Source organism: Gopherus flavomarginatus, chromosome 1 (assembly GCF_025201925.1).
Source record: "Gopherus flavomarginatus isolate rGopFla2 chromosome 1, rGopFla2.mat.asm, whole genome shotgun sequence".
Classification (NCBI taxonomy): Eukaryota; Metazoa; Chordata; order Testudines; family Testudinidae; genus Gopherus; species Gopherus flavomarginatus.
In genome coordinates this window covers 172,835,010-172,850,342 of record NC_066617.1, presented here as the reverse complement: position 1 = coordinate 172,850,342, position 15,333 = coordinate 172,835,010, and the positions used below count along the sequence as shown (strand labels likewise).

The following is a 15,333-nucleotide window of genomic DNA, read 5'->3' as shown; positions in this document are numbered from 1 at the left end:
CCCACATGTGGAATACTCATAGGGATCATCACTTGAAGAACTGTTGCTCTCTGGGTCTGAACAGCACATTGCCAGAAAAAGTGAGCACCTTTGATAATACATCTTCCTCATGCTTGCATCTTAACAGCAATACGTTCCATCGCAGAAATTTAAGAGGTGAAAGCTACCAGACAACACAACCATGAACAGAATTGCTCAAAGCAGTAAATATATACAAAATGTATATGGAATTTATTGTTCATTGAGATCAAACAGAGGCCATATATATCTTTTTTTACAGGAGAAAACCATTCCTTCTATATTTATCACTTATTTTCTAAAATTTCTTACAGTTTTAACAGCTTTTAAGCTTTCTGATCCATTGAATACTACTAGATTTGTGACATCTTTTTTTTTTTTTTAACAGGACTAAAAAGCTCAAGTCAAAACTCTACGATTTGGTAAAATTTAGTTCAAGTGCGGCAACTAACATTTCAAGTAGGCAAAACACACTTCCTCAAGAAAAGTATCAAGACTGAAGGTAGCAACCATCCTGCTCAAGATGAAGCCTACAGGAAACCCGAGGAAGAAAAGGAAGCATGGGAGAGACTTAAATGCTAAATTCTTGAGAGAAGGGCTGAGGGGCTTACAGTGCAATGTAACTAACTCACCTAACAAATAGCAGCAACAAGGCACTATAAATTAAAGCTTAGACAGTAATAGACTATTCTGCAGTCCACACAGACATGGGGAGGAAGGAACAGATCTCAGTAATACATCAAGACTTGATCAGACACTGCATTCCTGATGAATGGATGGCACCTATTGATAACTCATTTTAACACTTTCTCAGGTTAAGAGCAGCAGCTAAAAAATTAGCACTTGAGAGAGTCAAGTGCTGATCACAGCCTATCTGGAAACTGAAGTAGGATTCCTGATTTAAGACAGGACTTTGGAGAAGAGCTTTTTGTCTCACAACACATGGTCATACTTGAACTCCACCAATATTTAAGGGCATCTCACTTTACTGGTTAAGTCAAAGGTTCCCAAGTACCTGCCCATCAGTTACAGGTTAAAGTCAAAATATAGCATGACTTGTGTCAGGTCTAAACTCAAAACGTGTATTGTTCTCACGTTACTATAGTCCTGGAGACTTTCTACCCACAACAACAACAACATCTGTCTCGTGGGTATTACACAATGCACCACCCCTAAGTCACAATCACGGTCTTGTCTGTCCTTACAATGACAGTCTGAAGGGCAGAGGCCTTCCTGATTGACCTAACAACAAACTGCTTCATATCCAACTATTTTCAAGGTGCCTCATTCCTCCCCTCCCCAACAGGGGTCTGCAGTTGACAAGCAATTCTTTTGTGCCTTACTTAAGATGGAACACTTTACTCATTCAGCCTTTTAAATTAATTCTTTACTGAAGGAAAAAACCTGAGAAACTAGAAACAGGTTGTTTCAAATGCAAGCTGTAGAAAATAGCATCACACAAAGAAAACAATAGTCTATATTTCACAGAACCAGTTCTATGACTTACTGTGCTAGTAGAGTAACTGGGAGACAAATACTAACAAAAAATTAATTCTAGAGCTACGTTACAGTCATTGTCACACCAAACATGTCCCTGTGTATTAAAACTAACATTATTGCTTAAAATGTTTAAGATATATTATTCAGCTATTTTCAGTAATTTCTCAATCATACTAATAGAGGTTTCATCAAATATTTTTATTTTGCTTAAGTACAGCTGGCCTTTTTTACAGAACAGTTGTTATAGGTAAGAGCAAAGTTACTCACAGAATGGAAACAATGCATAATTTTACCTCACATTGGTGAGGGTTTGTCTACACCTTTTCTTCCATGTATGAATCTCCAGTCGGAATTTTAGTTAAAATTACTAATTTAAAAGTAAACTAAACTAAACTCATTTTAACCATTGTTCAAGGCATTAAAATCGAACAAATAAGAAAACAATGTGGATTAGTAAGACAAGGCCCCAGTTAAGTTTTTACTTCAAGCATTTTAAATACACAATTTGGGGGGGGGAAAAATTACTACTTCATATTTGCTGGAGTGCCCTCCCTAATCCTTTAATGAGCCATTACATTTCTTTTTAAACTAGTACACAGCAATTTACTTATTTCACCATCAAAAGCCTTCCTATAGTCATTTAGCATATCAGATCAATACACTTGAGAAATCCTTAACAGAGCTCCTTTAAATTACATATTGATTTTTCCACTCAATAGCTATATTATCTATTCAAAATTTCAGGACAAAAACTTTGTTGTTTTTTGCCTTTAGTTGAATTGTTTCTAAAATTTGAGAAGAAAGTTTATAAATAAAAATGCTTGAAATTTCTCCCATTCATGCGCAGTTTATTTTAAGTATGCTAGAACGTTAAAATTTGCTTTTAATTAACTGCACTATTTTAGCACATATTTGTCAAACATTTGGAGTAGCCGCAATTTCATCTCAGCCTATTGTAACCCACCAGAGAATCTCTTCACTCAGCAAGCACTGACTAGTATATTAATTCCGTCACTCAATGTTTATTTTCTCCTTCTTGCACCTAAGGCCTAACTGTATTACCTACCTTTTCTTTTTTAATGCACACATTATTCTCATCTTTTGGATTATTTGACAGAGTGCTTTGCTTTTGTGATTTCAAATATACAAGTCCTCCCCAAATCACTAAGAATGACTCGTGGATGTGACTAAGTCAGCCAAGAGGATTGTTGAAGTAAACTTGAGTTGGAAGAATAAGTTTATATTTTGTAAGTCACAGCATTACGAAATTTGATCACTTACTTACAAACCTGGAGCCCACTAACAAATGGATTTGAGAAATGTTTCAAATCCCGCTACTGAACTTTCAGTGCACAGTAGGAAGGTAAACAGTCAGTATGTGGCAAGACAGCCTGCTGTAGATTCAGACCCCAGCTTGCCACACATGAAGTCTCCACGTAGCCAAGTCCTATGAAGTTTGTTTTGCTTTTTGTGGGGGTTTTTTGGGGTAAAAAAATCAAATATTAAGAAGCTAACATACCCAATACAGTTACGGTTGTTGATGACTGAGCATTTCCTAGTGGGAATGTAACTGCTTTGCATACATATTCTCCTGAATCAGAGAAGCTTATATTGTTTAGGATGATAGTTGCATCAGTAAGTGAGTAGTTCTTAAATGACACTCTTCCTTGGTATTCTCCTTGAACAGAAAACCCATATTCAGGATGATGAACAGCAATGGTCTGTGTACTTTTACCATGTACCTTCTCCCATGAGATTTGTGTTATTGTTTCATTTATTTCAATTATGCATTTCAGTGTGACATTCTTCCCCCAAACTGCTGTTACATGTGGATCAACAACTGGTCCAGCAAAGGCACCTAAAAACAAAGAAACGTTATGTTAGTTGAGTTTCATCAAACTTTAGTATCAAATCCAAAGGCACGTAATTACCTTTAGCTGTAATTTTTCCATTTCATTTAAAACCCTAATTTATTACTCTATTGCATTATACTTCCCTGGAGGCAGGTTTTAGGGACTGATGCACAGAAGAGAAAAACCAGCTCCTGGGTTCCCATGCTAGAGCAGTGTACTTCATTACCAAAACACTAATAATTAGATTTGGCAGAAATTGATTTTTGTTATTGTAACTGAAGAATGATGTTTATTTTTTAAAAAGTTGAAAGATCAATTTTAATGTTCATATTTGCATGAAATTATGGCCGCGTCAGGACAATTATATAACGAGTAAGATGTTGAAATTCAAATAGTTGAAGCTTTGTAACCATTAAAAATACATTATTTTAACATGTGACTTTAACAAAGTAAATATCCTTAAATCAAACTCTAATAAAAGTTCTTAAGCAGCATTTTTATTTCTTTACCTATCTATAAATCGTGATAATCAACAGGGATATTTGTCAGTCTCTGTTTCCATGGTGAAACCGACATTTACTGATTAAAAGAGTGCAAGTGAAACGTGCAATGACATATGATAAGTCTGTGGCCAAGTCAGACACTGAATTTTTGTCATCCACCACAAGACTCTTTTCTCCAAATTCTATCTTGTCTTAGTGTTCAGGGAAGCTCCTAACAGACAATAGGCAGTCAGAACTGTTAATCTTATCTCAGCTACAGTCTGTCCTGCTTTCACTCCCCATCCGTTTTCTTCTGCTTAATACTCACCTACACTAACTTTCACTCCACCGTCCATCAGCACCTAGTCCCATTCCACTGTTTTACAAATTAGCTTCGAGTGGGCCAGACACCTCACAGCTTTGTATTAAAAGTTCTACAATACTTACAACTTGATAAAGTGTTCAAGACCAAGATAAATAGTTTTAGAAATTAACAGAGCTCATCCTCAAGGCCGTAGCTAATTTGTGTGTCGCTGTACATAGAACAGCATTTCTCAAATGTGGCCACCAGTGGATTTTTTTTTTTTTTGCAGCCACAACAGCTTACATAGCACAGGCAGAGAATTGGGGGAGGCAAAGCAATGGCCCCTCCCTGCAGCACCCAGCTGTTTCTCCTGAATAGCTGTTACCAAGCACAGTGCAATGTGCCACCATGGTATTCACGCTGGTGCTGCCAGAAGGGATCAGTGCCCTTCACCATGAAGCCCCCTCTCCAGGCAGCTCTTCTGGAGACACGTGGGGCCACTGTGCATGGGTATGTCTACACTACAAGATTATTCCGATTTTACATAAACCAGTTTTATAAAAACAGATTGTATGAAGTCGAGCGCACGTGGCCACACTAAGCACATTAATTCAGCGGTGTGCGTCCATGGTCCGAGGCTAGCGTCGATTTCCGGAGCGTTGCACTGTGGGTAGCTATTCCATAGCTATCCCATAGTTCCCACAGTCTCCCCCGCCCCTTAGAATTCTGGGTTGAGAGCCCAGTGGCTGATGGGGCAAAAATCATTGTCGCGGGTGGTTCTGGGTAAATGTCGTCAGTCATTCCTTCCTCCGGGAAAGCAATGGCAGACAATCATTTCGAGCCCTTTTTCCCTGGATTGCCTTGGCAGATGCCATAGCACAGCAACTATGGAGCCCATTCAGTGTGGGCTTTTTTTTTTTTTTTTTTTTTTTTTTTTTTTTTTTTTACAGTCACCGTATGTGTACTGGATGCTGCGGACAGAGGCGATACTCCAGCGCTACACAGCAGCATTCATTTGCTTTTGCATGACAGCAGAGACGGTTATCAGTCGTTCTGTACCTTCTGCTGCCGGGGTAAACTGGCAATGAGATGACGGTTATCTGTCCTTCTGTACTGTCTGTTGCTATCACGGGTGCCCCTGGCTGAGATCGGCCGGGGGCGCAAAGGCAAAACTGGGAATGACTCCCCGAGTCAATCCCTCCTTTATGGTTTCTAAAAATAGAGTCAGTCGTGCCTAGAATATGGGGTAAGTGTACTAGAAAACCAGTGTATCAGAGAGCACAGCCGCTCTGTGTCAGATCCCACTGAAATGATGAGCGACACGCCATTCACAGGGGGCGCCCCTGCAACAACCCCACCCGTTGCTTCCCTCCTCTCCCAACCTTCCTGGGCTACCGTGGCAGTGTCCCCCCCATTTGTGTCATGAAGTTATAAAGAATGCAGGAATAAGAAACAGTGACTTGTTAGTGAGATAAAATGAGGGGGAGGCAGCCTCCCGGTGCTATGATAGTCCAGGCAGGACAGAATCTTTTCCTTATACAGGAAAGGGGGGGGCTGATGGAGCTCAGCCCCCAGTTGCTATGATGAGGACAGTTACCAGCCGTTCTGTACCATCTACTGGGAATGACCGAGAATCATTCCTATTTTCACCCAGGCGCCCCCGGCCAGCCGCACCTGAAGCCAGCCAGGAGCACTCACGGGTTGATAACAAGGACGGCTACCAGTCCTACTGCACCGGCTGCCACCGGGCAGGGGAGAGGAGTGGATACTGCTCTTCACTGCTGCAGCATCACGTCTACCAGCAGCATTCAGTAGACATAGGGTGACATTGAAAGAAGTCAAGAAATGATTTCTTTCCCTTTTCTTTCACGTGGTGGGGGGGGAGTAAATTGACGATCTATTCCCTGAACCACTCCGGACAACGTGTTTGAACCTACAGGCACTGGGAGCTCAGCCAAGAACGCAAATACTTTTCGGAGACTGCTGGGGACTGTGGGATAGCTGGAGTCCTCAGTACCCCCTCCCTCCCTCCCTCCATGAGCGTCCATTTGAGTCTCTGGCTTCCCATTACGCTTGTCACGCAGCACTGTGTAGCCTGTAGATTTTTTTTTCCAAACACTTTGGCATTTCGTCTTCTGTAACGGAGCTTTGATAGAACAGATTTGTTTCCCCATACAGCGATCAGATCCAGTATCTCCTGTACGGTCCATGCTGGAGCTCTTTTTGGATTTGGGACTGCATTGCCACCCGTGCAGATCAGAGCTCCATGCTAGGCAAACAGGAAATGAAAACCAAAATTTCGCGTGGCTTTTCCTGTTTACCTGGCCACTGCATCAGAGTTCAGATTGCTGTCCAGAGCGGTCACAGTGGTGCACTGTGGGATACTGCCCGGAGGCCAATACCGTCGATTTGCGGCCACACTAACCCTAATCCGATATGGTAATACTGATTTTAGCACTACTCCTCTCGTCGGGGAGGAGTACAGAAACCGATTTAATGAGCCCTTTATATCGATATAAAGGGCCTCGTAGTGTGGACGGGTACAGCGTTAAATCGGTTTAAACGCGTAATGTAGATCAGGCCTATGTCCCTGGAAGCGGGTCTCGTCAGTGGAAGCGACTGCAGTGATCAGTCACTGGGACTCTCTCCCGGGCAGCTCCCTGGCTCCAGCCCACCCAGTCACAGATAGCCTTGGACTCCACCAGTAGCCAGTGAGATCCCGGCCCCACTTCCCCAGGGTAGGCTCTCACTGAAGGGCAGTGGGAAGCAGGGACAGAAATGGATGTGTCAGAGTGACTGCCAGCAAGAGTTGGCACTCTGAAGCCATCAAAAAAAGACCTAGAACATTAAAACTAATTTAAAGTGCATTGGAAGTATCAGGAGTTTATTTTTTCCCCGTTTTCAGGTGCTTATATACACTCTGCAGTGGATTCTCAATATCTGAGCTTCAACTATTTAAAGCAATCAGTTACTATAAGTCACTGCAGAGCACAGATGTATTATAGTTATCAATTCAAACCAAGGACAAAAATTGAAGTCTTCAAGTCAGATTTCAGATCCAGTGCACAAGCAGCATCAACTTTCAATTTCTGTATCTGCTGCAGTGACCAAGTTTCAAAATAAGCAAGCACTCTAAATAAATCTAGGCTCTTAAGGGTACTGCTAGGTGTTAAAAATATGCTAATCACTTTATTCAGAAAAGACACAGGAGATTGCATAAAGACGTACTCCTATTTTTTCCTGGGTTACCAGGATCTATTTCACAAGGGAGTACGTAAAATTATCAATATATGTTAATTTCATGTTACCAAGTCAATCTCACGGTGTAGTCTAAATACTTTATTTCCAACAGAAAGCTGCACTGATGCCTATTCAATTAGAGAATTATCATGCCTGTATACACCTGTACAATCTCCTAGTCAAGTGTTTTGTTTCAGTATGCGTTCTCGTTTATGTGTAACGGTGCAGTTAAATACAGTACTACATCTGTACTAAGAACTGGTTTTTTCTGCCTTGTTGTTTTTCTACTAGCAAACCCAGCATTTGATATTTTTGTGCACAGACCTTTCACTGTAGCTTTAACACGATAGTTTGAGTTTCATCCATTATGCATTCACTAGAGTGAGACACCGAACTCTAAGCTATGATTGCCTGGCTAGTTTCACAAGCCCTACAGAAGCTAGGGTTGCCGGGGGGAAGAGGGGTCTTTTTTTTTTCTTTTTTTTAAAAAGCACCTGGCTTGACTGAGGATCATGGCCAACTATACACAGTTTGAGAGCTTGGCTGCTGCCCATGTTGGTGATAAATTGCTAGCTTTTCCTGTACTGAAGATAGACATCACATTTGGAAGGCTATTAGCACAGATGCAGTGGTGTCTTAAGAAATCTGTAGATGGCACTGTCATAAACAGATAGTTAAGGGTTAATATCTCTTTTACCTGTAAAGGGTTAACAAAACAGGGAACCAAACACCTGACCAGGGGACCAATCAGGAGACAAGATACTTTCAAATCTCGGTGGAGGGAAGCCTTTGTTTGTGTTTTTTGGGTTTGGCTTTGGCTTTGTTCTCTCTGGGATCTGAGAGTGACTGGACGTACTACAGGCTCTAAATTTCTATTCAAGTAGTAAGTGCAAGTAGAAAGGCAGTTTAGTCTTTTTAATTGGTTTACTTTATTTGCAAATGTATATCTGGCTGGTAGAGGTCTAATGTGTATTTGGCTGGAAGTATTTTAAATTGTATTTCTGCTGAAGGAGGCTTTTTTCTCTAGCTTCTAAGAGCAGACAGACCCTGCAATATTCCATCTTGAAGTTATAGTGATTTTCTTTATTCTTTTTTTCTTTTATTAAAAGTTTTGCTTTTAAGACCTGTCTGATTTTTTCCCCTTGTTGAGGCTCAAGGGAATTGAGTCTGTACTTAACAGGGAGGGAGATGGGTGGAATCCCTTTGTTTTAGATTCACAGAGCTTGAATCTGTATCTCTCTCCAGGAGCCCAGGGAGGGAACACCTGGAGGGGGGGAGGAGAAGGGAGAGAGAGCAGTGGGAGAAGGGAAAGGTGAATTTCCTCTTTGTTTTAGATTCACGGAGTTTGAATCTGTACTCCCTCTGGGTGAGGGGAAAAGAGGAGTGGGGCAGGTAACATTCCTCTCTGTGTGGTAATTCAAGGAGTTTGAATCAGGGTGATCTCCTAGTGTACCCAGGGCGGGAAAGAGCTGGGAGGAAGAAAAGGGGGGGGGGAGGGAAATGGTTTACTCCCCTTTGTTGTGAGACTCAAGGAATTTGGGTCTTGGGGTCCTCAGGGAAGGTTTTTGGGGGGACCAGAGTGCCCCAAAACACTATATATTTTTGGGTGGTGGCAGCTTAACAGATAATTAAGCTTAGAGAAATTCATGCTGGTACCCATATATTTGGACTCTAAGGTTCAGATTTGGGAATTATACCATGACAGGCACAAAACTTGGACTCAGAGCAATAAACTATTGTTGCTCTTATTCATCTTACTGAGTTTGAGTGGCAACTCTTATGACCAAACACTAGATTTGTGTCCAAATTGTTTAATGGCTCATTTTTGCCAACAGAATGGATAAAAAAGGGTAAGAACTGAGAGTTGTTGCAAGACAAAACACAAATAATGGGGAAACAGCCAAGAAAAAATACCAGTTGTCCTGAATAGTAGTATATTTTCCCCAGCAAGTTTTGCTGAATGCCAAAGGTAGGTGATGAGAGCTTAAGACTTACTATACATCAAGGCACTGTTTTCTACCAGAAACAGAAATGTGAAAGCCTCCCACTGACATCAAGACAACTTTCACTGGGAACTGAGGGGACTGTAGCCATATATTTGTACTCTGTTTCCATTACGGGAAGATTATTTTTATCCTTTATACAAGATGTTTGACAGCCGTGCTGTGCAGGATTTCAAAATGTGAGCCTCTCAACTTTGGTAAAAGCAGTGCTTAAAACCTCTAAAGTCAGGCTACTTTTACATCTTCAGACAACAAGCTACACTGAAGTTGAGTTAGGATTGTGAACACCCCATCAGTAACTCTACAGATAAAGTAATGTTCTAATTAGATCAAAACCAGTTTACACAAACTCAGGAAATACACAGTTATGGTTTAGCTTCCATAGGTTGAATATAAAAAGAAGCAGATAAGGCATTTTTAACTGACTCTTTTCTTCCCTGTAGTGATAGCAAGTACCTTTAGTTTTCATTAACTTACTTTTAATGTTTTATGACAGTGCTCCAATACCTCTATCAGTGTTGGGGCCACTGTGTGGAGAGTGCACTGAAGTGGGTCAGACAATCCCTGCCCTGAAGGGCATCCTGTATTTAAGAATATGATGGCAGCCATTTTGACAGAGCTCACTGCAGAGTATTATTTGTCAGTCCACATTGAAGGATAAAAACTTTCAGACATGAAGAACAAGACTACTAATCCTTAAAAATCTTCAAGTGAAGCCAATATGACACTTTGAGCTGTAATTTCATCCTAAGTATGCTATGTCTGTAATGCCCTTAGGAGAATTATTTAGGATTTACAGCATGCTGTATAGGATCCACTTTAAAAGTGAAACTTTGCTATTTGTAAAGCCTCAGAAAATTCTATACCTTATCTATACAGATAGACATAATTTTGGGGTATGAAATGTTGTACTCAGTACCTAGAGCTGTTACTTCCAGCTTCAGTACTGAAGTCAACTCAACTTTAACTTTTGAATTGCAACAGATGCCTCCATAATGCAATATTTTGTCTTAACGTTAGCTTTTAAGCACCTAAGTAAATTAAGGTTTTCTTTCTTTATTAAAGAAAGGGTAGCTTTGAAAGGTTCAAGTGTCAAGCTCAAATTTTGGTTTGGGAATATTGCATTTACAGTATGCTTGAGACAGTAACAATTATTACCTACAAGGAAGAAAGTAGCTCTTTCCAGGTGACTAAAAAGCCCAGCAATTTCCCAAGTGTTTTTTTTCTTCCAATACCCAAGCTGCACTGCAATGCTTCAATATAAATTCTTTTCAAGCAGACAAACAAAAATACTCCAGTAGAGAGAACAGAGCAGAAGTTTTAAAGTTACTTCACCCTCATTTGCGTTGAAAGACAATGGAGGTTTTTTTCTCTATCCGTTAAGTGTAATGTTCACTTCTCAGATTTTATAGTGGCTCTTTCAACCTTATACTGCAACGTCTAGAACAGTGCTATTAACATTAAATAGCCACTTTCAACAGATTTTCCTGCAGAGATTAAGGTGTTTGAAAACATTGACATTCTGTTACAGAAAAAAAAAAAAAAACCTAGGTGGTATAACAAACCAACCAAGCTAGGATACAACAATCTAGAACATCAATATCCTTTTATATACATGACACTTCTGAATCACTAACTTTTAGTGTTTCAAAAAAGGTCAGATAATCCTGCAGGAGGAATAAGAAATTAATATTGGGCTTCAAAAAGCGCTCACTTATTAACATTAAAAGTTTATTACTGTTCAGTCATACTCCCTCAAACTGAAACAGATACCAAGGGACTTGTCTACATGGTGCTGTAATGCACATCTGAGAAATACAAAATCTAATGTGCACCAATTGGCCTGTGTGGACTCCAGTAATAAACACTAGAAGTTCCCTAGTGTGCATTAATGTAGTATGTTTCAGTCCTAGTTAACGCACTAGGGAGCTCTCAGTGTGCACGAGCAGGGTCCACATGGATCAGTTAGCGTGCAATACGTTGATGCACATTCATAGTCACATCCCTCATCAGGTGCCCATTGCCACACTACGTAGACAAGCCCTCAGGTGTGCTGTGTGAAATTGTTTTGGTAGTATTGATGCTTCCATTCAAAGTGGTTAGGACTCATGTCAAAAGTAAAGTATCAGCTATATGAGGCACTGGTTTCTGAACTGTTTCAATGGGAGTTCAAGAGACAGGCAATTTAGCCCAAGCCCTGATTAAGCAGTATTTCTATAGCATGTAACCTTCTCACCATTGAAGATACTTCACTGTATGCAGTTAGCAGGTTTGTCCAAGTTCTTTACACTGCATCATTTGACTGGAAATATAATCAAGCCTTTTATTAGGTACTGGTGTCTAAGATTATTTATCATGTCTACTGGCAGTACAATATTTGATATCTCTGTTGGTTTCTCTCAGTAGATAAGAAATTCATTTGTATGACAGACAAAACCAAGTGCTTCTACAGAAGCATGTATTCCCTAGATCCATCTCTAAAGGAGCCTTGATGTGTACTGGAGATAGACACAGAAAAACTATCTAGATACTTGGAGTTAAGGTCACATTAACTACTGTAGTAAAGCAGCTAAATTTTAAGAAACATTAAATAGAAAGAATTCAAGATTTTTTGGGTAAGTGTTGCATCATACTTTCTCGAACTACAAGTTCAAGGTGCTGTTAAGTGTTTTGAGTTCTAGACTGACATCCAAGTAATTCCCAGCATAACCTTTGTCCTTTGAGGCACTGTATCAGGGTGACCACCCGCTCCAGCCTGGAAGGGGTTGGAAAAGCCCTGCAGAGGGCAAGGTAAAACCCTGGCTGATTGGGGGAAGTGGCTGCAGCTGGGGCCATGCCTCAAACTGAGCAACAGGGACTTATAAAAAGGCCAGGGAAGCCAGGAGCAAACGAACAGTCTTTCTCTAGCTCTAGAGGGAGATGGGCCTGGCTGCAGGGAGCTGGACACAGGGTACCTGAGTGAAGCAGGGCTGGGGAAAGGTTGAGGAGCTGGGGAGCTCCAGCCTGGAAAACCCCAGGCTGTGGTCTAGCATTGGGCTAACAGGTACTGGGGGTTGCAGAGGGCAGCCCAGGGGTAGGCCAAGGCAGCAGGTCCAAACCCAACCTTGCCAGTGATGAGTAGGCTGATACTGCAGTCTGCCTCTGGGTGTGGGACCTAGATGATGACTGGCAGTAGCCGTACACTGAGGCAAGGTGGGAATCGTGGGTGTGGGTTCCTTGTGAAGGGGAGACCTTAAGACTGAGGGGTTACTGCCAGAGGCAGCACCCCAGGTAAAAGGGCACCGGGTCCCGAGGACAGGTGGATCACCAGCCTGCAGAGGGCACTCTGGAGCTGGAATTGAGCTAATTCCCAGACGTCACCAGCAGGAGGTGCCACAGGGATGAGTCCGCTCGTCTACAGGCACACTGCAAGAGCATTGCCTTTGCAAGATCGTCATGCTTCAAATGCATTAGACGACATTTCCTCACAAATGAGCCAGCAGTTTTGAACATCTAGTAATTTAAGTACACCAAAGGCTGAAGTCGGCACTAAAAGATACAGGCAACTATCATGACTGGTATCTTAAGTTTTAGCATAACAGAGACATTCCAGTTAAGCTATGAGCAACAGGGTGGTGGAAGCTTCAGGAGTTTCCTCATCCTGAGGAAATAAGGAAGAGATGACAACTTCCAAGTGGATCAAAGCTTTGGGGACCCTGACTTATTACAAGTACACTGAATGAAGTACACTCCAGGCAAGAGGCACAAATTAGATTACTGATATTAAAATATGAAGAAAAAACTTTTGACAGTAGCAGCCTCTAGGAAGTAAAGGACAGAAGTGCTCTACTGTAGACAATGAAGCACTTGCTTGCACATAATTAAAACTTAACAAAAAAAGTCAGCATGTCTTCATAATCAACTGTTTAAGTGTTAATATGCCTTGATATCAAACTGAAATTTAGTTTCTCTTTTGCTGTTTAGCTAAGGCAGAACAAAATTTATCAAATCTCAAGAATAGCTATTTTTAAAAATCTAGTCAAAGTGAATAAAGACTATAGTGATAAGTAGTGTCCAGCTAGTAATTTAGTGTAACTTGCAGATCACATTGTACATGCAGCTTTTTGATGCCAACAAAAAAAGGATATGAAAAGTTAAATTCCCCATTAAAAGCTCTCACTTGCAATTTATTACCAATTTTACATGTTCATATAGGTTATTTCTAAGTTATTGGATTCTTAGTCCTTTATTATACAATTCATATTGGAAGGGATGATTAAAACAACGTTTTTGTCTCCGATGAACAAAACATCATGAATAATGACCTCATTCAAAGTCTGCTAGATAATATAATCATTAATTTAGAAGCTGAGTGTCTGCTACATATTAAAAGCACTGATAAAAAAGAAACACTGGCTTTATGGCTCATTACAACCATTTGTAATGCACCCTACTACCTGGTAATCCTTAATTGCCCACCTCATTGCAAGTGGTCTCTTATAACAAGTGAACTCCTTATGCTTAATCTGTCCCAATTTGTATTTAGCTCAGATACTCTGGTTACCTTTCCCAGACTCGAAGAGTCGCTCTGACTCCCAAAAGCTTGCCCCTTCCACCAATAGAACTTAGTCCAATTAAAAAAAAAAAAAAAAAGTTACCTCACCTATCTTGATCCTAGGATCTAAGAGACATCGTGAAAAACACTAAAAACAATATGTTTAAACTGGGAGAATTCAACTGATGTGCCACTAATAGGCTACATATTATTTTATGAAACTAACAGATACAATTGCTGCGAAATCCCTAGTCTTCACTTACGTTTTATTGAAAAACATCAGACAAGATTATATTAGCAATTCAATATACTAGTGTTTATACAGTCTAATAGCAAACCACCTTTGTAAGATTCAAAGAATCTAAGGCCAGAAGGGACCACTGATCTAGTCAGTCATTATGCAAAAAACAGTCTTGGTGAACATTTTAGGAAAAAAAAAATCCAGTTATGATTTAACAGTTGCCAGTGATAAGGAATCCACCACAACCTTCAATACTGTGGTCCAATGACTAATTACCCCCACTATTTAAAATTTACACTATTTCTAGTCTGATTTTAATCGAGCTGCAACTTCCAGTCACTGGATCTTGCTGTAAGAAATAATGCAACTATCCACAAAAACGGTAAGAGACAAGATCCTCCAAAATTGGCTGGCAGCTCTCAACCTACACATCAAAATGACTTCGAGCCAGCCTTAGCAGCATTCAAAGTTGAAAAAGGTCTTTTTATTTTATATATATGTTTCCACTTACAAAAATCTAATATTCCATTATAAGGATGATAGAAAGGAGTAGTGAAATGCTGTCTTGGTTAAGTATAATATTAAACTGCTTTTTGTACTGGGAAAGGTAGATGTCTAATGACATAATGTGGCACCAGAGTCCTAACATATCTAATGAGTCATTAAGTTTTAGATCTAAGCAGAAGAGGTCTTTCAAAGGAGAGGTCTTTCAACATAGTTTGAACATTCTTTAAGAATACAGAGGATGGGAGCCATGACAAACACCACAAAGTAACTGTTGGTGCCCTCAATGCCTTATCAGAAGCATCAACTGAGACTTGTAGGGAGGTTTTAGCTATTATCTGATCCTCCATAAACAAGTATTTATATTGCTCTTCAAGGTGTGATCAAAGTTTATCAACATATTCAGAGCTTGTCTCCACTTACTGGGGGATTGATGCATGGCGATCAATCCATGAGGGGTCGATTTAACAGCTCTTCACTCTAAAAACCCACTAAAATCGACTGCTGATCCCTCTCCCCTCGACTATGGTACTCCACTAGAACGAGAAGCTTAAAGGTAACTCCTAGTGCACTGTAGATACAGCAAAAGGTTGACCTAAGCTATGTCCATTACAGCTATTCCCCTATTCCATTTTGTTTCCCCAGACTCCATTT

At 40.5% G+C, this 15,333-nt stretch overlaps 1 protein-coding gene across 3 annotated transcripts in view; it reads right to left on the bottom strand.

Annotated features, from left to right (window-relative positions):
- The window catches only part of NECTIN3 (nectin cell adhesion molecule 3), a 118,167-nt gene that overhangs the window by 78,728 nt on the left and 24,106 nt on the right, over positions 1 to 15,333 (bottom strand). For all 3 annotated transcript variants that reach the window (XM_050958879.1, XM_050958861.1, XM_050958870.1), the window contains exon 2: positions 3,038 to 3,376. In XM_050958879.1, the coding sequence (XP_050814836.1) occupies positions 3,038 to 3,376 (339 nt within the window). The remainder of the gene's footprint in view (positions 1 to 3,037; positions 3,377 to 15,333) is intronic.